Source organism: Bipolaris victoriae, assembly GCF_000527765.1.
Source record: "Bipolaris victoriae FI3 unplaced genomic scaffold scaffold_86, whole genome shotgun sequence".
Taxonomy (NCBI): Eukaryota; Fungi; Ascomycota; class Dothideomycetes; order Pleosporales; family Pleosporaceae; genus Bipolaris; species Bipolaris victoriae.
The window spans coordinates 16,884-39,775 of record NW_014575306.1 but is presented as its reverse complement, the minus strand read 5'-3'; the positions used below and the strand labels follow the sequence as shown (position 1 = coordinate 39,775).

The following is a 22,892-nucleotide window of genomic DNA, read 5'->3' as shown; positions in this document are numbered from 1 at the left end:
CTGGGGAGCAAACGCAGTGACTAAATATTCCGACATACTAGCACCATCTTAGTACTAGACGATATTCTCAATCTTTACTACCTTGATTTTGTCCTTGTCAGACATTACCTTCTCCTCTTTAACAATCCTTAACCTTGTTCGTCTCCTGCTTCACTAGCGTGCCATGCTATTATTTTTAGGGTTGGATGTAGTAGTTGTTGTTGTTGTTGCTATATTAGGGTTTTATAATAGGGAAACGTTTTTATAGAGTGGAGTGTGAGTAGTAGTTGATAGCTTTTACTAATGATTCTTACGAGCGCATAAGTGAGTAGCTTTATGAGCATTGCGCATTTGAATGATCAAAGGTGGAACCTACGCGCCCTCTTCTCACATTGAGAGTCAGCGACTACTACTCTGCACGAAACGCTCAATTGCCTTTCGCGATAGCCGAACGCTTCAAACCTCCGCATCGATCTCCTTATCCTCCTCCTCCTTTGGCTCGGCCTTGACGTCCAAGTCTGCTTCGTCATCCTCACTCTTGGGCGTAGCAACCTTCTTGCTCGGCCTAGCACGCGGCTTCTTGACACTTGGAGGGGCATCCTCGCCGTCCTCCTGATCGGTCTTGGACTTGCGCTTGCGAGGAGTAGTAGCAGATGCCTTCTTGGGAGTGGCCTGAGGGACGGGTGCACCAGATGCCATAGCATCCCACTCTGGCCTGAATGCCCTGATGAGCTTGTTGGTCTTCTGCTTGAAGCCACTGGCAGTGCGGCCAGCAGCGTAGAGACCTCCCTGTGATGCGTTAGCTTGGGCTTTCTGTGCGTGCTGTGTTTCTTTGTGGGCTTGGGTACGTACATCCCAATCAAGAGTGATGTTGTCCTTTTGGATGAGGTACAAGAGACTGGAGAGCTGGTTGGGATGTTAGCGTTGCCCTTTGTCAAGGTGTTTGCGCTTACGATCTCATGATCGGTCCATCCCTTGGGATTATTGGCGTCGTCCATGGTGTAGATGGTGAATAGTTGGTTAAGCTTGTGGATGTGAAGATTGTGGGGTTGGAGAAAGAAGAAGAGGTTTAATAGACTTTGAATTTGTATGTAGGTGATAGAGAGAGTGTGTGTGTCTAGGTGAAGACCCACTGTTCAAAATTGTTGACAAACGGACCTCACTCTCACCATGTAACTAGAGCAACGGACTAGGCACCGCTAGCACCCTACAGAACGAGAATTTCAGCCTCACACTTCCGTCTCTCACGTAGAATTCTAATTGAATCTTACTTTCATCGATAGTCCGCCTAAAATCAACTTTGGGACTATCACTACACCTACATACATATTCTATCTAGTTACCAACTACTCACACTCTACTCTATAAGAACGTTTCCTATCATATAGCAACAACTACATCTAACCTAAAATATAGAATAATACGCTAGTAAAGTAGGAGAGAAAGAAGAAGATTAAGAATAATGAAAAAGGCTTATATGCTCGCCTAGTGCTGCCTATTCATAAGGGGGGCATACCTCTAAGGTGAGGATCTTATAGATGCTCCTTCGCCGATTAAGAAGCCTTGCTGCCCTGTTACGCGCATACGCACGTCCTAACTACATTTTCTTTATTATACACCTCTCTCTTTTCCTCCTTACAAGTATAGGCTCCTCTCATGGTCTTACAGACAGGGGGTAGAAAGCTACCTACTCTCTATAGAAGGGTGGGGGAGGGAGAAATGTAAGAGGAATGTACATGGTTTGTACCTTAATGGCTGTTGAATTCGAACTACTAACTATTGATAGTTGGCGTCCGCCCTCAACCTGCCAGGTGCATTACCTACTGTGCCAAGCCACCACACTGAATGATGAGCTGGTAGTAGCAAACGCAAAGTGCTGAAACCTCCTACCCAGTACCATCTTAGACGACATCATCAATATCCCCCTCTTTGACTTCATTCTTGTCGCCCACCACCTTCTCCTCTTCTTCCTCAACATCCTCAACCTTCTTCTTCCTTCCCTGCTTCACCGGCGTGTCATCCTCCGCCTCCACCTCCGCCTTCGCCTTCCGCTTCCTCGGAGTTGTAACCGCCTTCTTAGGCGTGGTACCACCAGCGTCAGCGTCAGTACCGCGCAACGCAGCCAACTCGTCTTTCAGCGTGCCCTTGAGTCGGTCGACCATGATGCGGCATGCGCCTACGGATTTGCCCTCGGGACGAGGCGCGTTCTGGGTCGGTGTGTAAGTACGGGTTTGGACAATGGGAGTGGGGAGGACGAACGGTAAAGTCTAGTTTTACGTTTGAATACTCGACTAGCGAGAAGTAGTAGGCGAGCTGCATTGGTTAGTCTGATTGTGGGTTTTATTGGGGTGGGGGAAGGGCGTACACGTTGGCGGTCGGTCCAGCCTTTTGCAGTTGAGTCGTTGGAGGACATTTTGGGTTGACTGTAGCTGTTGTGTTGGGGTTTGGTGTGGATAGATTGTTGAGGTTGTGGGGTTGGAGAAGAAAAGAAGAAGTTTAAGAGACTTTGAGTCTACATGTATAAGTGAGAGAGAGCATGTCTCGTGTGAAGCGAGTGAGGACGCTAGTGGTGGAGTCATGCAGTGAAGGTGAGTGTCGATGCATGTGCGCCACGTCAGGCTGGTGAGGAGATGGAGGAGATTAAGGATATCGTCTGAGATAGTGCTGAGGATCAGTTACTCTGCATTAGCTACTAGCTATTAGAGTGTATATATGGATGGCAGGTGTGTAGGCACGCAATAGAGTAGCAAGGCTTCTTAATTGGCGGAGGAGCATCTACACGACCCTTACCTTAGAGATACCCCATGAATAGGCAGTACTAGGCACTTAAGTCCTATGCACTACCCGTCCCTATACCCCACGTGAGTTTCTTGTCCATAGATATTAAACTTATCCATCAATCAGAGTCTATGTAAGGGGCATACAGAGTTTCAGTACCGCAAAGTCAATCAGATAGTCACAAGAATATTATGAGCGGCACTTCACAGCATCACGGGATAATGAAGAAAATTCTCGTTCATAAAGATTCAACATGAAAATCGTAATAAAATCCAATCTCTCATACAATCATTGACAGACAAAAGCTAAAAAATAGGAAAATAAACTCGACTGGGTATCAAAAACTATTCTCTCATACTTCATCCTGGAAAAAGCCCCATGTTCCAGTTATGAACCGTCATCATCATGAATTTCCTCCATGGCCAAGTGTGACAACACGGGTGTCGTTTCCAACGTCCAGACATATTCCAAAAAGACAAGACAACTTTCCATCTACCGCGTATAATCCGGCTTTGTCGCTTTGTTGACGATTGGAGGCGGTCCATCCGTATCCGGATATGGTAAAGGTGCACCAGGTGGCGGTCTCGAGAATGACGAACCGGGAGGTGGCGACATGGGCGACATGGGCAACACACCTGAAAGAGGTGGAGGGGGTCTTCCGTCTTGCAGAGGTGTCTTGGGGGGTCTAGGCGGTGCGTTTGACATACGATCATCCCAGCTAGTTGCCGAGCTGACCATTGATATCGGGCGCCCAGCTGAGAATTGCTCATGTGAGCGGCGGCCAGGGGCAACAAGCTCGCCAGAATGTCGATGTATCAGGTCATGGTAATTTTCGGAGACTGGCGATGGCGGGTGCTCATCAGAGTTTACCACCAGGTACTTGTCGTTTTCTGATGGCCGACGCTGGTCTGCTGGTGGAGGCCGGAAGGCTGGGTGTATGTTTGTGTAATACTCGGGTGAGAGTTCCTCGGCAGGGAGTTCGACGGCCATGGGCGCTGGATCTGGGACACTGGGAAGAGGCTTGTTCGGTGCTTGTGCACCAGGCGAGAATGGTGATTCTCCTTTGGCCGCGCGCTCCCATCGTATTTTGGCGAAGTGGATACGTGCAATCTTTGCGGCTGCGTCCAACGTCATACCTTGTACAGTCTGGTCCGCCAGGTACATGCGCGTGTTCGTGCTGATATCGGCCAAGGCGTTCCATTCGTTCATGCCAAACTCGCCTACACCAACGTTTACGTTCAGGCGGTAGTAGTTCTCCTGGTTAACATGTCGTTTTGCGAGGTGGTCCTTCATCTCTTTGTGTGTCTTCTCACATCCTTCGATCTTGGATATCAGTCTCCGCCTAGCCTCGGCAAAGTCTCCCATGCCACCAGAAACAAAGCCTTCCCACCACAAGTGTTGCTGCGCATTCGTACCCTCCGGTCGTTTTCCAGTACCAATGCTGACGAAGACACCAACTTCACGCCCAGGCCATTCGTTGCAAACGGCTTCGTCCAAAGCCATAGGTGCTGGGTTATATTTGCCAGAGCCTTCATCAAGGAAGACTGATTGACCAATCTGGATGGGCTTGAAAGCCAAAGCAGTCGCAGAAGTTGCTCGACCGGCTTGCCATATCGTCGCGTTGGGTTCGATAGCAGGCTCCTTGCGCGAGTCGTAGGAGCGAAGAAGTATCTGGCCCCCACTGGACTTTCTGGTACCTTTGTAGACGGCCGTGACAGCACTGCAGGTTGTTAGTCAACTTGATTTTCGCAAAAGAACAGAAAGTGCACTTACGTCTTGGTGCGCTCTTCGCGATTGTCGTAGAGCAAAGCGTGTGGGTTCCCCCACTTCATGGCAGCGATGCGCATGTTGACGGGCGACATGCCAATCTGGCTGTAGTTGCTGGCGTTACTGGCACTCCTGTGCATACGGCCTGACGTGGCGCTCCCTGGTGTCATAGGCAGCGACTCCCGCCCTTCGTGACTGTCGTTGCCTTCGTCATCGTAGATGGTGTGCTCGCGCACACACTGCATGATGGCTTCCTCCAGCTTCGAGGCCTTGAACAATGTTGACCGGTACGGTATGCCCGCAAATGTCTTGTCCGTTTCAAAAACTCTTCTCGTCATGCGCACGTAGACGTCTTTGCACGTCTCCACGTCCATCCTTAGCCGCCCAAGCATTATAGCAATCAGACCGCCGGTGCCTGTCCCTACGATAAGGTCGAAATGTTCGCATGGCTTTGGTACTTCGTGTCTTTTGGGTGCCCGACCATGTATTTCGACAAATGTTCGATGCATCAATTCCTGCAGGATAATGAGCATGGAGTACCCCCGCACGCCTCCACCATCTGTCAGATATGTTAGCAACCCCGCCCCATACTGAAGACGCGCTTCGACCACGTACCTAGGGACAGGATGCGCAACGGCGGTCCCTTTGTCGTATCCTTTCTGCGAATTCCATTGCTTGCCATGTCGGGCACGGTAGCCGAAGCAGTTGGCAAAAGCATAGAGTGACTGGCACCAGCAAAGTGGTTGCCTGGAGAAGACGAGTGCAGCTCTCCTATAGGTGGAGGCTGAAAATAAGGCTGGTTGATAGTCGGATCTGCCGGGTTGGGTGTTGGCGTTATATCAGGCAGCGCAGTGGGCCAACTGGCGGAGCTGATTGTGTGATACGGAGGCTGAGCAGAGTCCAAGCCTAGGCGCGCGCGCTGAAGGCGCTCAAAGACGGTGAGGGTAGGTGTAATGTGGCTGCGACCAGCGAGAGCAGGCGACGTAGGAACTAGTCACAGGAGAGACAGTGAGTATGTAGGGTTCACGTGGATTTTAGTTAAAAGATTCTTGAGCTTTCTTCGCCCTGGGACAGCAGCCAGTTGGGGTGGACCAGCACCGTCATTCGTCATTCGCCAAGCATAGCTCCAACCGAACTGCACCGCCACCTCGAAACCTGGCACATCCTGGCCTCGCGCTGCTGCCAGAGCCCAAGATCTTCCGCCTCTACCGGTTTTGCATCCAGAGATGCTTTGCCCTTGCAGCGGCAACGCGGTGACCCGCTTTGCCATCTGAACTCTCCCCTGTCACGACGGAACACGAATCCACGCCTGTCCAATCACTGTTGCCCGGCGATGACTCGGATAGTCACGCTTCCATCGCATCTCGCTCCCTCCGGCCGAATGAACACATGCATAGCGGGCGGATGTTGACCCAGGTTGAGCAAACAGACCGTATTGTCTGCCGTGTCGCTTGTGTTTGCATTAGAATCGGTGTACCCAACCCGCACAGGCCAGCTACATGTGGGCCACAGGGTGCGAGTAGCTCCATGCAAGAGGCCCTGAATAATAGCTCAAAAGGTTGTGTAGAAAGCTGGTACAGGAGGGTAACGTCGCAGGTACCCTACGACTACTGAAAACCTTGTTGCTTCCATGACGTACGCACTACACTACACTTCACTCTGCGGGGTACATGTAAAAGATATAGTAGCCTTCACAATCTTATAATCTATATGATGTGAATTAGTGCAAACATCGCACCTGTGACGCCACAGATTGCTCTTCCTCACAGCGAGTCTTGCCAACATAAGGATGAATGAACCCTGAGAACACCATCACTTCAAGCTTTCTTCGGTACCTCGACCAGTCCCTTGCTCTCCTTTGTTCGCCACTGTATTGCTTTTGCGATATGATACAGCACCTCAAGAGTGGGCATAGGAACACCTGCATTCTTCCCCGCCTTGAGCGGCTCGCCTAATATGTTCTCGAACTCAATAAAGTTGCCCTATCAATGTCAGCATTACCTGTTGTGCTTACACATGATAAGCTTGACCGCTCTAAAAACGTACTTTTTCTAGATCCTGCTGCATGCTCGGCTTCAAATAGCTTTCTAGCGGGTCCATGTTGATTGTAGCTTCCACTACCTCCTTAGGTAACTCCACTCCGCATACCGCTTTAGCAGCTGTGACGATTTCTCGCATGGCTGGTCTGACGAGACCATCCAAGGCACCGTCAGCAAGGCGTATGCGCCCGTCATCTAGACCCGTAATAGCGCAGATTGGATTCAAGGCTGCGTTGAAGACAAGCTTCTTCCAGCGATCATATAGGACATTGGGCGAGTATTGGCAGTCCGTCTTTCCTCCTTTGCTGTACAACTCGACAAATTCTTCCGCCCTTCGCTCTGGAACAGCGGGATTGATGTTCGAAGTGGGAAAGGCTCCAACAAGCAGTCTATCGGGTTCGTTGTGCACAATAACCCCTGGTGAAGGCTCCGCGCTACCAATCATAGAAATTCCAGAAAGAATTGGAACATTGGGATGAGGGCGGAGAAAAGGCTTCTCGATATTGAGACCGTTTTGAAGGAGAAGAAGCGTCGTCTTGCCGCTATTCTTGGGAAGTGCTGGTGTGACAAGCTCAACCGCTGTAGGTGAAGTATCGGGCACATTCTTGGTGCAGAGCACAACATAGTCATATGGCGGGATGTTCTCTTCGACAAGGTTGGGAACGGTGTTGCGAACTCGCTATTGTTAGCCTCGACACAAGTGCTGCAGTGGGAGATGTGAATCGCTGCATACCAATGCTGGGCCGCCAACCGTTCAGTGTTCCATGATCGCAGCTATCGATTGTAAAGCCCTTTTCCTTGACGACGTTGTAGTTGGATCGTAGCACGACGGTAACTGTTGCAAGACCGCCGACTTCCAGATTTACAGCGGCAATAGTGCCGACAGCACCACCGCCAATAATGAGGACCGTCTTCTTGGAATCAGCCATTGTAGAATGCAGAATGGAGAGTTTCTTCGCCGTTATGAAACATTGTTCTATCAGCCGGGTTTACATGCCGTCGGCGAGATAGGTGCGTCACGCTAGTGGGTTCGGAGGGGCAGTGGCATAGTAGGAATGTGACTCCCAAACATCTCAACCACGGTCTACTGTACCTGCTTGATTAGGCTATTACACGCGACACACATGTTAGTCATGTCAATGAATTGATGCACAATGTTTTGCGGTCCCTTCAATCGAGCTCCATTTGATGCATATGTAGGTTACAGTCCGTAAATTCGTGGCTGGTGACCCTGTGTCGCCAAATCTTCCGCCTCACACGCCTTCATTCGTGTTATACTGATGGTTGATGCATTGCTTGAGTCGAAGGTAGAGCCGTCCATTCCATCCGCCCGAAGACTACGCCGAGAGCCCAGCAAAAGAGAGAGAAAGAAGGCGCACGCTTAGAAGACAAGAGCAGCACCCTTGGTCTTCTTGTCACCACCAAGCTCAAAGTGCTTGCATCGCTTGAGGGCAAGCTATTTCCAGGTTAGTAGCGGTATAGAGCATGGAGTGTATAGAGAAACGTACCTGTGCCTTGGTCTTGCAAGCAGTGCACTCTAGACGGAGAACGACCTTCTTGGTGGTTTTCGCCCTCTGTGTGTTGTCAGCGCCGATGTCACATAATCTATTGCAGTCGATCGTACCTTGTGGAAGACGGGCTTGGTCTGACCTCCGTAACCGGATTGCTTGCGGTCATAACGACGCTTACCCTGTGCGAACAGAGAGGCCTTTCCTGCCTTGTATTCTACAACGTCTCAGCATGTGAAGGTAATGTATGGGAGCATGGATCACTAACGGGTGACCTTGTGCTGGGTGTGCTTCTTGCAGTCCTTGCCCTTGCAGTAGGTTCGGCGGGTCTTGGGAACGTTGACCTGAAAGACGGAAATCAGCATTTGTCTTATGACTTTCCGTATGCATATTATCTTTCTTGAATGACAGCTGAACATGCGACATGAGCAGGCGAGTATTATATGCGTGGTTGACGGATCGTAAATGTGCGGCGGAGGCGGCTCTGCGGGCGGGCAAGCGGGTCAAAGGCGATATAATATCGGCGCCGCCCAACATGAAGGTATTTGTGGCTTGTAGTAATCGTTCCGCGATAGAGCACGACGTGGACGCCATAAGTGCTCTGGACTGGGATTTGTCGCCTCTCCAACCCACACCACCTGCGCCCAATTCTTTCCAATGACTTCCTTCAGCGCAGTGATGCTTTCTCCGCCCCTCCAATGAACCATGTATTCCGCATGCCGAGGCCAGTTCTAGTATTCGATGTTGTTGTGATATTCGCTGGTCCGCAATTTTACCATCGTCGTCGAAGATTCGTCATGTCGCTCGCTCGTGTCATGGCTGTCGTATTGCGCAATCTCAAATAGCAAATACTGCACTCACCATTTTGACGGATTTTTGCTCTGTGGTTAGTATGAGCGAAAAGGTTGGCGGTAGTGCTGGAGATGTTGATGCTGGGCGGCCGATATTACTAGCGTGTGTGGGCTTCGGCTAGGTTAGTAAGCCAAAACTCATGCGCCACGCATCAGCCACATACAAAAACTCAGGGCGTCACGATCAACTTGCATTCGTAGTGATATTCAATATCCAGGCATGCAAGGATGAGGTTAAACCAAATAAAAAGTAAAATTCATCGTTGTGGTATCATACGCAGCAAATCCAATGAAAACATTTCCCCGTCCATCTTCCCTTGATTGTCATGACCGACTTATGAAGCCTTTCTGAAGAACAAAAGAAATCCATAAGTGGAATGCTAGTAGACAGGACGGCCTTCTTCCCATTTCTGAACATCCTTCGCATCCTTCCCATCTTTTGAAGCAGATGGAGGGCTACTGCCTATACCAAGACTGAAGCGCCCGCTATCTCGGGCACCACTACTTCGACCATCCTCGAGTCGCCTCACAGGGCCAACCCACTCCCACATTCGAGCAACGTCACCATTAGCTGTTGTGCGGACACCCGCACGGACGTTGCTATTCTTCTCAACTTTCGCCTGGACTCTTTTCCACAGTTTCTGCCGCCGAGACGCATTAAACTCAGTGCGTAAGACGTCGTCACGAAGTTGTGTCATACTAATGCCCTTTTCTACACCGGGCGCTTGATAGCTGAGTGCAGCTTGGTCTTGCAGTCTGTCATAAGCGTCACTGGCGAGCTGCTTTGCGCGGATTTCCATTGCTCGATTGCTGGTATACGAATATTTTCCGTAGGAGCCTGTAGCAATCACCAGGAAGAACATTATAATCTGGAGAAGATGTCGTTCAAAAGACTGTCGGAGGGATCTTCGGACGCTACAGGAGAGGGAGAGCTTTGCGAGAGAGGTTGATGCAAGACGTCGTTTGCCGGTTGTTCTATATCCACGGAAGAGGAACTGATTAGTACAATTCCACGTCAGAAATTATGCACATAAGGTTTGGGACCTGAAAGAAGAGTACTTACTCATCAGTAGTTTGAACTACCTCTTCACGCATCAGAAGCTCAGGAAAAGCCCTGTCGAACAAATCGCTAAACTCTTGATCCGTTAAGCTCTTGCTTTTTTGTGCAGCCATTTGCTCCTTGAGGTCAACTTCGCTGACCTCGGGGCTTTCTACGGGATGTCCTTCTGCATCAGGCTCACCACATTCGTACTGCGCCTTGCGTTGTCGAAGGACCTCCACGGCCCTGTTGGCAATACCGTTTACTTTACGAGTCTTCTCGCTATCCGGCTCGCATGTCGGTGGGAGGGGCACCAGGCCACCAAGTGACAGTGGATGGTCCTTCTTGATGAAATCAGGATCACATCGGACGTTCAAACCTCGATAGCACTGGGCATGTGGTGGGCAAGGCTCACATTGCGGGAGAATTTGATCGGCCCAGCTCGGTATCTCCACGCCGGCAAGTGCAGTGGCCTCTCGCCCAATGCCGCAGAAGCCAACATTGATCTTCTCTTGTCGCCAAACGCCAGCAAAAGCCGCTGTAGCAGTAAGGAGGATGGTTCCTGCCATCGCTTTGATGGTACCAGTAGCCTTGTTTTTCTTCTGTCTTTTTCTTGGTGGGAGAATGTCCACCTCGCCGGCCTTTGCACGCTCACGCACCAGTTCGAGCTGCTCCTCGGGCGTAAACTCTTCCCCAGCGTCTGCAGTATCCTCCTCCTCGTGCTTTGTACGGGGATCGGCAACGTCAAATGTTCCGCGTGTGGGTACCATAATGCCATCGTCTATTTGTTCAGTCTTGGGTTGGACTGTTCGGCGGCGGTGCACATCACTCTTGCGCCTCTCATGCTGGCTGTACCCTGTGGTCCGCCTTCGACGCTCGCGTGCGATAGTGTCTGGTATCGCCGGAGAGCTTCCGCTTTGAAATGGGTTTTCTTGGGTAAAAGGGCTCGCCGCATCGTTACGGTGCCATGCTTCTGGTTCAGGCGATGGCTCTTTTGGAAGCGGGAGTGGAGCAGGTGTAGCGCTCTTGCGCGTGCGTCTAGCTGCAGGCCGCTCGTCTATCTCAGGCTCCGCAGCCCTGCTATGCTTTGCGGGTACAGTGCGGGAAGGTGTTTTGGAACGTGGTGCAGGCGCATCTGCCTCCTCTGTCGTTGCGCGTCCGGTTCTTCGTAGTGTTCGCCGCCCAGTCGCGGGTGCGGGAGCCACGAGTGTTTCGTCTTCGACATCGGTTGTATCCACTGTGCTGGCTGAGCTGGAAGGTACGTCTACGATGCCCCGCGTTGATCGCTTCGTCCGCGCATACGCCCGCTGAACTTGGGATTTTTGGGGTAGGACGATGTCGTTGAAGAGGCCTACAAGAATAGGCTTCTTTGCCGAGGATGGATAAGTGACGCCGTGGCGAAGGAGGATGCTGCGGAGTTCGGGCACCGTGATCTTGTTCGCATCCACACCATCTTCGTAATACCAGTACTCCCCACGCGCATCCGCCATCTTGTCGTCAGAGTATGTGGGAAGTCTGAACACGCAAAATTGTTTGTCTTGGCGTCTGATGATGTGTCCGTATGAAAAGCTGTAGGAGGGGACGGTCCAGGCGGATACTTTGGTACTGTATGTAAGCAGTGGGTGGAGCAAGGAAAGTCTGTTTCGCTTGTTTGTGATGTCACCAAGGCAACAGGATGGTGACCTGGTCCGTGCACTTTCATGAGCTTTCTCGTCTCTTGTGTCGTCACTTCAAAACTTTAAAACCTTAAAACAAAGTCAAACGCGACAAAGCCTCGATGTCACCGTGTACCAGGATACTGCTAGTAGTTTGGAGCTATTTTGAACTGGGCGTTTTGTCGCGGGAGTCAATCTGTTGGCATGTTTCACAGCTCGCGACCAGCTTTTGGACAAGCAGTATCCATATATGTTTTGCTACGGCCTCATTGTTGATTTTAATCTTTGTTCAGTCTCAGCAATGGCTCCCTTAACAGTGCCTTTGTGGAGGTACTTACATGAGGCGTTTACAAAGCAAGCCTGCAGTGAGATTTACCACTCCAGATATTGCTAGTTCTTTCACATAATGAGATGGACACCCAGTGATGGTGGAGAAGCGCAAGCTGGTATATCGTGACTTCATCTAATGCAAGTCAGGATCCGTATTACAACTTGACATTCCCAATGACGAAGCAGGGCTTTCCTGGCTGCCGAGTGCGAAAGAGCAATATACCATCGCAATGATGCAAGAATATGCTCTGCGGCTGCATATTGCCCAGCCTTCCCCAGATCAATTTCAGAGTCAAGCTCTTCAAATTCATAGCACTTGGGACGCCCATTTGACGCAAGCATTTAGCCCCAGCCTCAAAGTAGCTAATTGTGGGGTATACACCGGCTTAATGTAGCTTAATCTAGACAACCCTGCGACATCACCACCCTCCTACCAATGAGACTACATGTTTCCCATCTTAGACCACCGCTACATTACTAGCAATGAATCCACGTGCCACTATCGTCGCGTTCGAGAATATGAGGCCCGCCGTCTCCGTTCCCGGGCTTATACGGAGGGCAACGTGCCCCCGGACCGTATGGCCGCCGCTAGGTCCACCCGGGGCCATTTCAGGGCGGCGGATAGATTGAGTAGCAGTATGACCGAGCGCGTATCAAGTGGTTGTGCGAATCTGGGCAAAGTCAGATGTCCTTTATGGGATATTAAAGTGCAGGACTATGAACATGGATGTGAAGCTTTGGCTGTGTTCTCGGGGCAGGAATGGAGTTTATATACCACTGTGAAGGCGATATGTAGCAGCATCGGATTTGAGTTGAATACGCTCGTCTCTTCACTCCTTGGACTCTCTCTGTCTCTACAATCAAGATGTTGGGAAAAGCTACCATTGTCAACGCGCTCGTGAGCGCTGTCTCTGCGGGTTCGTTACCACCTCGATGTTCTCATACATCACTAACACTCACCAGGCACAATCCTCTGGGATGGACGCTTCAACGACATGACCTCGAGCGCCGATCTTGATAAATGGTCCTGGGCAAACCAAGTCGGCAGTAAGCCCACCTACGCATTCAGACAACCGCCATACCTAACCTTCCTCCCAGACTACCAATACTACATCCACGGCTCTGGCCCAACCTCGCGCTATGGTATATCCCTCCCGCACCTCCTACACACCCCAAACTAACCACCCCCAGTCAACCTCTCTCCCAACTACAAAAACTCCGGCGATACTGGCAGCAAGCAAGGCGCTAAAATCACCATCGACAATACCGCAAAATGGAACAGCGACATGTGGCGCACCGAGCTCATCCCGCAAACCAAAGCCCCCATCAACCAAGGCACAGTATTCTACCACTTCTCCATCAAGCGCTCCACCACAAACGTCCCCAGCGCAACAAACGAGCACCAAATCGCCTTCTTCGAGTCCCATTTCACCGAGCTGAAATACGGCTGGATTAGCGGCGAGTCTGGAACCAGCAACACCAACTTGTAAGTACATTCCCCACCCCCTCCCCCTTTTCCCCTTCTCAAAACTATTCTCCAAAAAAACAGGGTCAAAGCGAGTCTAGACTAGAAACGAGTATGCTAACACGCACATAAAAAGGCAATGGATGGTAAGCGGCCAGAGCAAATGGAAAACCGAGCTCAAAGCCGATGAATGGCATAATGTCGCTTACGAGATTAACTTCTCCTCCAACCAAGTCTCCTTCTGGCACTCGACCGGTAACAGCTCGCTTGTCAAGACCGCCGGCCCGTTCTCAACGGGTACCTCGTCCAACGGTGCGGATTGGCATTTGGGTGTGCTGAGGTTGCCCAGGTCGGGACTTGATGGCACGGGTGCCGAAGATTGGTACTTCAGTGGCACGTATGTGGAGAGTGGGCCGATTACGACGAGTGTTGCTAGTCCAGCGGCTTAAGGTTGATGGGCTGTGTTTGGGGAAATAGAGGAGGAGAAAGGAGGGCATGGGGTAGGAATAGGGGGTTGTGTATATAGGGTTTTGATATCTACGAATGTAACGTCACCTACTGTGAAGCGACACACACACACACGGTAGTGAGGCACTTTTGTACCAAAGTCCGAAAATCTCGTTGTACTAAACGCTCTTCTCCCTGACTAAAAAAAAAAGATTGTACTCAGTCCTATAATATTTCCTGATACTTGTATAAGCTTGTGCCTATAGGGCTCCCAACATTGTTGATACTGTCCATCATTTCGTCGACGCTCATCAGGTTCTACTTCTATATGGCTGTGCTAAAAGTAAGGTTTCCTCCTAGTCGCTATCGACGTCGACAACTTCCTCCTCCTCGTCTTCCCATTCCAACCCCTCAAACTCCCCCCGATGCCTTGACCGCAAGCGACCAACACCCCCGGAAGTCTCGAAGCAGAGGCCATACTCCTCTGTGAGAACATACTCACAGATAAGGTTCCTCATCTCAGCCGGAAGGTCTAGGAAGTTGCGGGCCATGTTGATTATTGCTGGTATCAGGTATATATATATATGTAAAGGAAACAAAAGTATAGGGTAGTAAGAGTTTCGCAGAGACGGAGGCAGAATATACAGAAAGAGAAAAAGGTGTGACTGGAGAACTTATGAGAGATACAGGGCAGATTATATAACCAAAGGAAATCCCACATTGGGAAATGGCAGCAAAAGGGGAGTTGAAGCAGGTGAGGTCAAACAGGACCCCCTGCAAAGCCCCAGCCCCGTGCTCACTTCGCCCTTTTAAGGCAAGGGATTGGAGAGTGAAAAAGCCGATGAAGCCAGGTATTCCTGTCACGACTTAAAAGCTGTGTTTGCTCTTCTACGTCACGTGGTTCGGTAGGTAAAATTCTAACTGGATTGATCATTTTGAGACTACATAAACTGTATAAAAATGCCCAATACTATCATGACTTCCCAACTTATTCATAAAACAAACAGCCAACCCAGTCGGACCTCTATGTCGTTGTACATATGTTCATGAAAAGAAGAAAAAGAAAAAACAAGAACAAGAACGCTAGCAAACACCAAGCATGCAACCCCAAAAAAAAAGAAACAACACACCTCCCTCTCCCCCCCCCCCCCCTTCAACCATGATCACTATACAATCCTCGGACTCCCAACAACACTACTCCCAAACACGGGCTCCAACCTCACGCCCCCAAAACTCCACCCATCAACAAAAACATCCTTCTTGTACCTCTTACTAACCAAGAACCCCAACGCGCCATCCAAGCCCACATTAATTTCTATATCCCCCTGAATCTCCACCCAGCCCTTTCCCTTGTACTCCTCATACCGGCGACTACCGACACGCACACGAATAGCATCAGGCTGGAGCAACACAGCCGCGACATCTGGAGTAATTTTGACGTCGACAAAGCGCGTGGCGAAATTCTCTGCGTCGTATGGTTTGCCGACGCTGAAGATGACGTCGCGCGGGGGTGTGTGGTCGGAGGAGTGGAAAGAGACGAGGAAGGAGACTTTGTATTTGCCTTGGGGAATGCCGGTTTTGATGCTGCGGAGACAGATGTTGTCGGCGTGGAGGCACTGGTATACGGCTGCTTCTTCGCGACGGCCGTCGTGGTCCAGGTCTGCGGCTACAGGGTAGATTTTGCGGAGGCGGCCGTTGTCGTCGAGGGCGAGGCCGCCTTCACCTGTGGGGGAAGTGCTGCGGTTAGAGGGACTGAGGGATAGGGTGTCGAGGCCGGTGCCGATGGGCATTCCGCTTTTGAAGTCTACGTGGACGAGTTTGAACGAGTCGTCGAGTTTGCGGGTGCCAGACATGCCGACGGCGAATTGGGTGGCGCTGATTTCGAATTTTGGGGGGAGAGCGGAGAGTTTGGCCATGCGCTCGCCAAAGTCGCGGGCGGCGCGGATTTGTTGGCCGTCGTTCATGTAGAGTTCCGTAAGGCTGGCCATTTCGTCTTCCTTCATCCATTGCTCCAGGCTGACGTCGGCGAGGCCACGGTCTACGTCGAAGCGGAAGTACTTTGTGTCGGAGTTGCTGTACATGCGCTTCATTTCGTTGTCGACGCGAGCTGTGCTAGTCGCCATGCCGGTGAGTGCGCTGGCGATTGAGATGTCGGTTCCAAGACCAAAGGGGAGCCACGAGGCCATCTTCTTGACGCTGGGAATACTCTGGAGACCCGTTCCGACTGAGACTATGACGCCAATAGACCGGTTCTCCCATAGTGCTTTGGCTGCGTAGTCGACTTCTGCACAGGGATTGTTGAAGCCCACGCCACCATCGAGGTATGTGACTTTTGGTGTGCCAAACTGCATTTCTTCGAAAAATGTCGGTGCTGCCGATGTCGCCCGTAAAGCTTCCCAGATGCGAGTGGTTCGGTCGTTTGGATCATACGTAGAGAGGATCCTTGGAAGCCCTAGTGCGTTCTTGAGTGAGGTGAGCACAAAGCCGCGGCAGCCCTTTGCATTTGCTTTCCGGTGGACTGATTGCCGCTTGTGAAGCTTCCATGTAGGGCTTCGCGTTGGGGCTTTTGGAGTGAACGGACTTGAACTGTAGAGTGTAGATGAAGGCCTTGTGGTGCTTGTAGTACTGAGCGGTGGCCCCGATTCCAATGAAGCCAATGAATTTTTCATAGTCGCCAGTGGACTTTCAGTGAGTACCAAGTCGGGCGCGGCATCTGCCCAGATGCTGTCCCTAGGTAGTTCATTTGCCTCCTCCACCTCTTCGAATAGCGCCTCGTCCCACATGAGCTCGTCAGGGTCAAAGCCCAAGTCTTTGAGCGCGGTCTTGATAGCGTTTGCTAGTACGGCACCGGAAAATCGGCTGGCTCCTGTGGGCACTTTCATACCGAATAACTTGAGAGATCGGTCGTGCTTGAAAATCTGCTCAGCCAGCTTGCTGTAAACGGCTATACACTGCTTGCAGTCGAGCCGTAACCGTGAAAGCATAATAGCTATGATTCCTCCGGTCGATGTGCCGCCAATGAGGTCGAAGTAATCACATGGCTTGAGTGGCTCATGATTGTTCATTGCCCGCCTTCCAAGTCTCTTCTCTTCCAAAGCAATGTTCTCCATCAGTGTCTCGAGGACAAGTAGTGACGACAATCCGCGCACACCTCCTCCATCGAGCGAGAGCAACCGCAGTGGCGCATTTGGGTTCCTCTCCGAGTTGGAAAGCTCCATGTCTGAGGGTTGCCCAGATAGGCAGATGGTTCTCTTTCCGTATTCTGTGTTCTGTATTCGATCCGGTGGTCCAGTAGATTCACTGGTTTTCAAATCTGCGAGTGCGTTGTTGGTTGGAAATGTAGGTAGTATAGTTAGGATGCGACGACTAGATTCAAATGCCACTTATATATCTAGATCTGTCCTGGGGCGGCCTCTTCCCAGTCCCTGCAGTAGTGGTGACACAATGAGTCAGGTGCTTGAGTCCTCTATGAATATCAGTGTTGCCTGCAAGGCTGCGCTGCCAGAGTCGATTGAAACCTATGACGTGCGGGAATCCGATAATTCAGGACACCATCAGAGGTATAGAGCTGGGGACTACTAGCATCTTATAAATCTTCTAACGCGCCCACCCCCCACATACGCATTCCGGTGTGCTGTATTTGCGTCCATTTGCATGGGGTCTTGAAGGCTTCTTGGGGGCCAACTTATGCGCTTACACCTCAGGTGTGGTTAGCGAGGTCCACCTTTGTACAGAAGCGGCAATGCGCTGCGCCACGACGGCTATGCGGCGCAGGGGCACTGAGTCTAGCACGAGTAGTGTGCATACAGTGTGCGTTGCAGCCCTTTGGTGGATTTGAGTGGTGTAGAGCAACGAAAATCAATGATTCAAGAGTCGATGCGCATTGGTGGGTGTGGCGGCAAGAAAAAGCGACTGCGGCTGTGACGTGTGCTGGGGAGGGTTGGCGAATGACTGGCGGTGTCCGAGGCAGCTGCGCCTCGAGTGGGTGTGTCGCTGCACACGTTGGGTCAGCAGATGGGCGGGGCTCGTATCAGACATGCAGGAAACGCCAAGCTGAGGCTCTGCGATGGATATGCACGCTGATGTATTGGTTTGGAACGTCCGTCAGAGTGGCAGAAACGAAACAGGGCGCTGACTGGCCCTGTGGAGTATTATATTACATGGGTACTATGCGTTGAAGACGTGCGACTATGGCAAACCAGGTGTACAAAACCAATATGCTAAATGTTCAAACCCTGGGTATTATAATCGAATGCTCTGTAACGCCGTACGTATCCTCCATACTGGTTCATTGTCGTCATAAGTCGTAAATCGTCATCATTAGAAGTGTAGTGGTGCAGGCAGTATGCTGCAAATAATAGTCTGTGAATATGTCAGTGGTTGCGTCATGCAACGTGTGTAGTGGACAACTCACACTTGTCATCTCGTCCAGCATGTTCTAGCATCTCGGGAATAAATCATTCTGGGCCCAGCGGTAATAAGAGATGGGCTATGAGGTCATGCTGGCGAGATGGTAAATCATGTTTTTTTTTGTTCAATTTGAGAGGGCCTGGAAGCCTGTCCAATCCATGTAGGCCGATGTTCGCTGGTCGTACATGGCCTCCAGACAGGCGTCGGACTCTTTTGCTCTGAGGGTTCTCAGGTTCTCGATCTTGGGGCTGTCCTTGCGCCTTAGTTTCTGCCTTGGGATATAGACTGGGGAGGGTGAGGTCATGATGGTCCAGTAAGTCGGTGTGAAGTAGCACATTGGCGAGCGCGGACGGTTGTCCGGGGAACTGGGCGGGGATGAGGACGGTGTCGATGGTGTTGATGGTGCCGAGGCAGAAAAACTGGCAGCTTCCGAGAAGACGGAGGGGGTAGGCGACGAGGCTACGGAGCTGGTGTGGGAAGTGACAGGTGATAGTACCATAGGCGATGCAGGTTGGAAAGGGGCAATTTGGCTGGGGCCGGGGCGGCGCACGCTCCCTTTTCCGGAGAGCGGGGATGGTCGTTTCGGGGTGGAAGCAGTGAGGGATGAAGGCGTTGATGGTGTCGTCCTTGTTGGTATCACTCTTGAGGGTGCCGGTTTCGATGGAGTAGCCATTGTCGGGACGGGTGGTGGAGGCCTTGTTGGAGGAGGTATCGCTTGGAAGATTTTTGGCGGCAAGGGTTTTGGTTTTGATGGGGTGGCTTTTGACAGGGTAGGCTGTGGCTTGGTCGTTGTTGCGGTGGTGGTGGTGGTGGTGGTGATAATGGTAGGGAATAGGGCGAGTGGCTGTTCATCTGGTGACGTGGGCGGGGACATGATGGCAGAGGGGTGGTGGGTCGGCTCGGGCGGTTGCGCATCTTCTCTATGGGACAGCGGCGAGGGCTTTCGTTCCGAGGCCATGGCACGTCGGACGCGCGGCGGCAGCGTGTTTCTCCTGCTGAAGAGTGGCGAGGGGCTCTTGACAATGTCCGAGTTGAACTGGAAGGGCTCTGGTGGTCTGACGGGGCGCGATGATCCGGAGGGCAGCGAGTTGCTCCTGCTGGGCATGGAGTTGGTCCTACTGAAGAGTGGCTGGGGCACAAGGTCGGTGTCGGATCCAAAGGTAAACATGGGCGGACCGGTCATGTCGATGTCGGGCTTGTCTTCTGGCGCGGTCGTCTCTGGTTTTTTGTACTGGTAGAACTGGCGATAGGGGTGCCGTCGGGGCACTGGGGGTGTTTTGCATAACGTCAACGTCTCGTCCATCAACACGTCGAGGTCGGCCATCTTTCTTTTCATGCTAGACGGCCGCGTCCACACGAAGCCAAAAGTCGCAGCCTCGTCGTCGTAGAGTCGGGGAGGGGACGTCTGGGGGAAGAAGAAGTAGTAGTAGTAGTGTCGTGGTGGATGGATGGGTGGGCGGGCAGGCGGGCAGGCGTGGTGCGGCGCAAGCGAGGCGACGCTGTGTGGTGTCTTCTAGTCTCTAGTCGGCTGGGCGGCGGCGAGGGCGGCGACAGGCAAGCAGGGCGGGAATTTTACGAGGGCTCTGGCAGCATGACCAGACTAGGCCGAATGCTCAGGAGAGGCCAATTAGTCGGTCAAGTCCCGGTTTACGTGCGCGGCCACGCGAGGCAGTCTTGGCCGCCATTGGACAGGCGTTGCACAAGTCGGACAGGCGATCCAAACTCTGCCAGCGTGGCTGGGCCTCTGTAGCCCTGCACCGTGCCTTTGACCGCCCCACGCGGTGGAGAGACGGATGGATGACCCCTCACCCTGCCCGGCGCTTCTCGTCTCAATACGTCCATTGTATGTACACACATGGACGTGTGTACATGTACGTATGTCATGTCTATCACCCACCCGCCTGCTCCCCGCCAACCATTACTGCCCCCCTCGGCCAGCTGCTGCTGATGACGATGAGACTTACGAGGGCTGGAGTGACCATAGCTGCGCTGCCGCCCGACAGACATACAAGCAATCTCGTCCTCCTCAACCAAAAACAGACAAGACGGGAGCTAGCGACGTCCGGCTCAGCGGCTCTCTTCAGCTGCATCCCCGGAAATCGAGATGCTCAGGTTTTTGTCGCCAGCCAACATGTCATGGCGCATGCACCCCTCGTCCCCAACGGTGCCGTCCCGGGCTGAGGTCATACACCCTGTTTTCTACCTAGTGGGTGTGTGTATGTATGTGTGTGTGTGTGTGTGTGTGTGTGTGTACATACACACTCCAACAGAGCCTGCTGTCTGTTGTCTGTGTCTCACATCCAACGCATTCTTCCCACCCACGCGTGACACGCCTGACTCAGGCAAAGACGGTGTGTGTGCAGTAAACAATGAACATGTGTTCTCATTCGTCCACGCTTAGGCCTCCTCATTCCGCATCCACCCCTCCAACCAAACCAAGCCGGCCCCTCACCAAAATAATCTACATACATGCCGCCACCCCCCTCCCCAGTATTACAATCACTTATTCTAGAAACAAAATTCAAAGGAAAAAAAAAGAAAGAAAAAAAGACCCCGTCGCAGCATAGACGCGACTAAACTAACTAACCCCCTGTAAATGCAGACATTAACCGTACAAGCCCCTTTGGTATCATTCAAGATTACGCAAACCACGTTACGCACATGGCAAACCCTCTTCTTCTAATTATATTCACAGCCCCCGTCTCTTGCCCATCCTCTGCCTCAATCCACGTCACCAGAAAACGTTCGTCGCCGTACATTTGCCTCTCTGATGTTGTTGAGCGGGATGCCGAAATCGTCCTCATCCCAGTCTGCTTCGTCATCTGACTCCCACGAACACGGGATCTTCTCGGCGCGGCGGGCTCGATATGCACTCAGCCCAATGCCGTTGGAGATGGTCGTGGCAATCCGCAACATCATCGACACCAGATGTGCTGGCGGGCCCAGCACAATCTCATACGTCTTGCGCACTAGGGCATTGGTAAACTCTTTGCCAGGGCTGTGCTTGGGTGGATAGAACAGGTTTTGCGTCGGGGGCATCGGGGAAAACGCCCGTCGCTGCGACGCCCCCGTCAGTCGCTTCATTCTGATGCCCTCTGGTGGTGTGGCAATATCCAGGCTGGCGCGGCCAAGACTGTCGCTGTCCGAGTCACTGACCAGCGGCGGGGTAGACGGCGCTGACGACGGGCGCATATTGGTCGACACAATCGTCGTAGCATAGAATGGGACCGTCGCAGTCACGGGCGCAGATGCATCGGTCCGTTCAGTCGACAGAGCACGTACCGTCGCCTCTGATATATGTCTGCGGTGTGTCGAGCGTCCCCTAGGCTCGTCTTGTTGCTGTGCTGAGAAGGTAGCTGCCCACGGGTTCATGTCCACCGTCTCAGCGTCCATAAACTTGGGTGAGGGGCTTCGTGGAGTAACTGTCGAGAGAGAGTAGAATGAGTCAGTGCTGGACACCACGCTGCCGGCATCCGACACCTGACGCTCAAGCACTGGCTTCTCTGCGTCCCTACTCGGCTGACCTGTTGGCGACTCAATGATGCTCTGCATTGCAGACACAGATCCCGTCCGCTGCGTCTTGATTGGTGCCGTGACCGAGCGTACACCCTGAAAGATGCTTGCGCGTTCTGCCACAGAGAGACGGCGCGGGGACGGCTTGGATGAGGGCAGCAAGCTGTGCGAGTCTGGAAGTATCCTCACAAACGGAATCTCTGGTGCTTCGGGTACCGCCTCACTATTGTCCGTGCAGATGCTCCGTCGATCATCCTCGTCGTTGGACGAAGCAGTGCTGGCCTCTGAGCGTTCAGTCCCGGCAGTAGAAGGCCGCGACCCGTATTGTTCCGGCACCCAGGTCTTGTCCAAAATCCACTTCTTCGCCTGTCCTGAAGGCTTTCTCTTGATTGTCTTGCGCGGCGGACTCTTTGGCCGCTGAAGCTCCTCGACCCCAGCGCCTCGTCGGAAGGGGCATCGTGTCCGCTCATACTGCATCACTTGGGCGAGGACCGACTGGAAGTGGGTGATTTTGGCCTTGTCCTCTTCAGTCTCATAGGGGAGTTCGATACGATAATACGAGTCTTGCCGGACCCGCAGCACGAAGACGGACTGGTTGTCGACGCACCAGCATTGCGAACGCGGGAAGATGGTATGGAGCAGGTTGCCGCTGTTGAGGAAGGAGACATTGGACGCGGTTACACGGTAGATGCGTAGGACACCTGGTCAGGCATTAGCATGGCTCACAGCTCGTGGCACCTAGGACGACATACCAACTGCAAGGGTACGCTCGGTGGGCGTCTTCCACGGTATCGGCTGCCATGCGTCACCCTGACGTTCTGGTGAGGGGCGCCGAGCCGAGGTGGCTGTGGTAAAGGAGAAGATCCTAGAGTCGGAACAGACAAAGAGAGTTTCGATGCCATCGACGCTGTTTGTAGACGCAGGCACCGATGCTGTCCTTGGTGCGGTGCGCGTGGGAAGGGTGAAGCTCCTCCGTGCGGCTACAGGGTTGTTGGCAGTCAGAGAGGAGGGCGCGTCATGGAGGTGCTGGGGTGAAGCCGGCAGGGACATGGCGGGTCAGCTATGCGAGCATTTCGGGGCTGAAGAGGCTGCGGCGAGGAATAGTGTATAC

At 52.3% G+C, this 22,892-nt stretch overlaps 9 protein-coding genes across 9 annotated transcripts; 1 reads left to right on the top strand and 8 right to left on the bottom strand.

Moving 5' to 3' along the window:
* Positions 1-435: 435 nt before the first annotated feature.
* Positions 436-977, bottom strand: COCVIDRAFT_107580 (hypothetical protein; the record flags this gene model as incomplete). Its single annotated transcript, XM_014697978.1, has 3 exons — positions 436-768; positions 832-885; positions 933-977. The coding sequence occupies 3 exons, from the start codon at positions 975-977 to the stop codon at positions 436-438; spliced, it is 432 nt and encodes a 143-aa protein (XP_014553464.1).
* A 903-nt stretch (positions 978-1,880) lies between these two features.
* Positions 1,881-2,392, bottom strand: COCVIDRAFT_107625 (hypothetical protein; the record flags this gene model as incomplete). Its single annotated transcript, XM_014697977.1, has 3 exons — positions 1,881-2,186; positions 2,239-2,292; positions 2,345-2,392. 3 exons carry the CDS (start codon positions 2,390-2,392, stop codon positions 1,881-1,883), a joined length of 408 nt encoding a protein of 135 aa, XP_014553463.1.
* An 857-nt stretch (positions 2,393-3,249) lies between these two features.
* On the bottom strand, positions 3,250-5,206 carry COCVIDRAFT_107594 (hypothetical protein; the record flags this gene model as incomplete). Its single annotated transcript, XM_014697976.1, has 3 exons — positions 3,250-4,477; positions 4,531-5,083; positions 5,140-5,206. 3 exons carry the CDS (start codon positions 5,204-5,206, stop codon positions 3,250-3,252), a joined length of 1,848 nt encoding a protein of 615 aa, XP_014553462.1.
* Positions 5,207-6,341: 1,135 nt separating this feature from the next.
* On the bottom strand, positions 6,342-7,492 carry COCVIDRAFT_107540 (hypothetical protein; the record flags this gene model as incomplete). Its single annotated transcript, XM_014697975.1, has 3 exons — positions 6,342-6,506; positions 6,571-7,238; positions 7,297-7,492. The coding sequence occupies 3 exons, from the start codon at positions 7,490-7,492 to the stop codon at positions 6,342-6,344; spliced, it is 1,029 nt and encodes a 342-aa protein (XP_014553461.1).
* A 452-nt stretch (positions 7,493-7,944) lies between these two features.
* On the bottom strand, positions 7,945-11,451 carry COCVIDRAFT_40504 (hypothetical protein; the record flags this gene model as incomplete). Its single annotated transcript, XM_014697974.1, has 6 exons — positions 7,945-8,019; positions 8,072-8,137; positions 8,188-8,288; positions 8,340-8,415; positions 9,348-9,897; positions 9,986-11,451. 6 exons carry the CDS (start codon positions 11,449-11,451, stop codon positions 7,945-7,947), a joined length of 2,334 nt encoding a protein of 777 aa, XP_014553460.1.
* A 1,360-nt stretch (positions 11,452-12,811) lies between these two features.
* On the top strand, positions 12,812-13,860 carry COCVIDRAFT_107550 (glycoside hydrolase family 131 protein; the record flags this gene model as incomplete). Its single annotated transcript, XM_014697973.1, has 5 exons — positions 12,812-12,863; positions 12,910-12,993; positions 13,045-13,089; positions 13,138-13,432; positions 13,548-13,860. The coding sequence occupies 5 exons, from the start codon at positions 12,812-12,814 to the stop codon at positions 13,858-13,860; spliced, it is 789 nt and encodes a 262-aa protein (XP_014553459.1).
* Positions 13,861-15,024: 1,164 nt separating this feature from the next.
* COCVIDRAFT_107585 (hypothetical protein) lies at positions 15,025-17,076 on the bottom strand (the record flags this gene model as incomplete). The annotated part of the gene is made up of 1 exon (XM_014697972.1): positions 15,025-17,076. The coding sequence occupies one exon, from the start codon at positions 17,074-17,076 to the stop codon at positions 15,025-15,027; it is 2,052 nt and encodes a 683-aa protein (XP_014553458.1).
* Positions 17,077-18,392: 1,316 nt separating this feature from the next.
* On the bottom strand, positions 18,393-19,592 carry COCVIDRAFT_29319 (hypothetical protein; the record flags this gene model as incomplete). The annotated part of the gene is made up of 1 exon (XM_014697971.1): positions 18,393-19,592. The coding sequence occupies one exon, from the start codon at positions 19,590-19,592 to the stop codon at positions 18,393-18,395; it is 1,200 nt and encodes a 399-aa protein (XP_014553457.1).
* A 1,397-nt stretch (positions 19,593-20,989) lies between these two features.
* Positions 20,990-22,831, bottom strand: COCVIDRAFT_107614 (hypothetical protein; the record flags this gene model as incomplete). The annotated part of the gene is made up of 2 exons (XM_014697970.1): positions 20,990-22,482; positions 22,549-22,831. The coding sequence occupies 2 exons, from the start codon at positions 22,829-22,831 to the stop codon at positions 20,990-20,992; spliced, it is 1,776 nt and encodes a 591-aa protein (XP_014553456.1).
* Between the last annotated feature and the right edge of the window lie 61 nt (positions 22,832-22,892).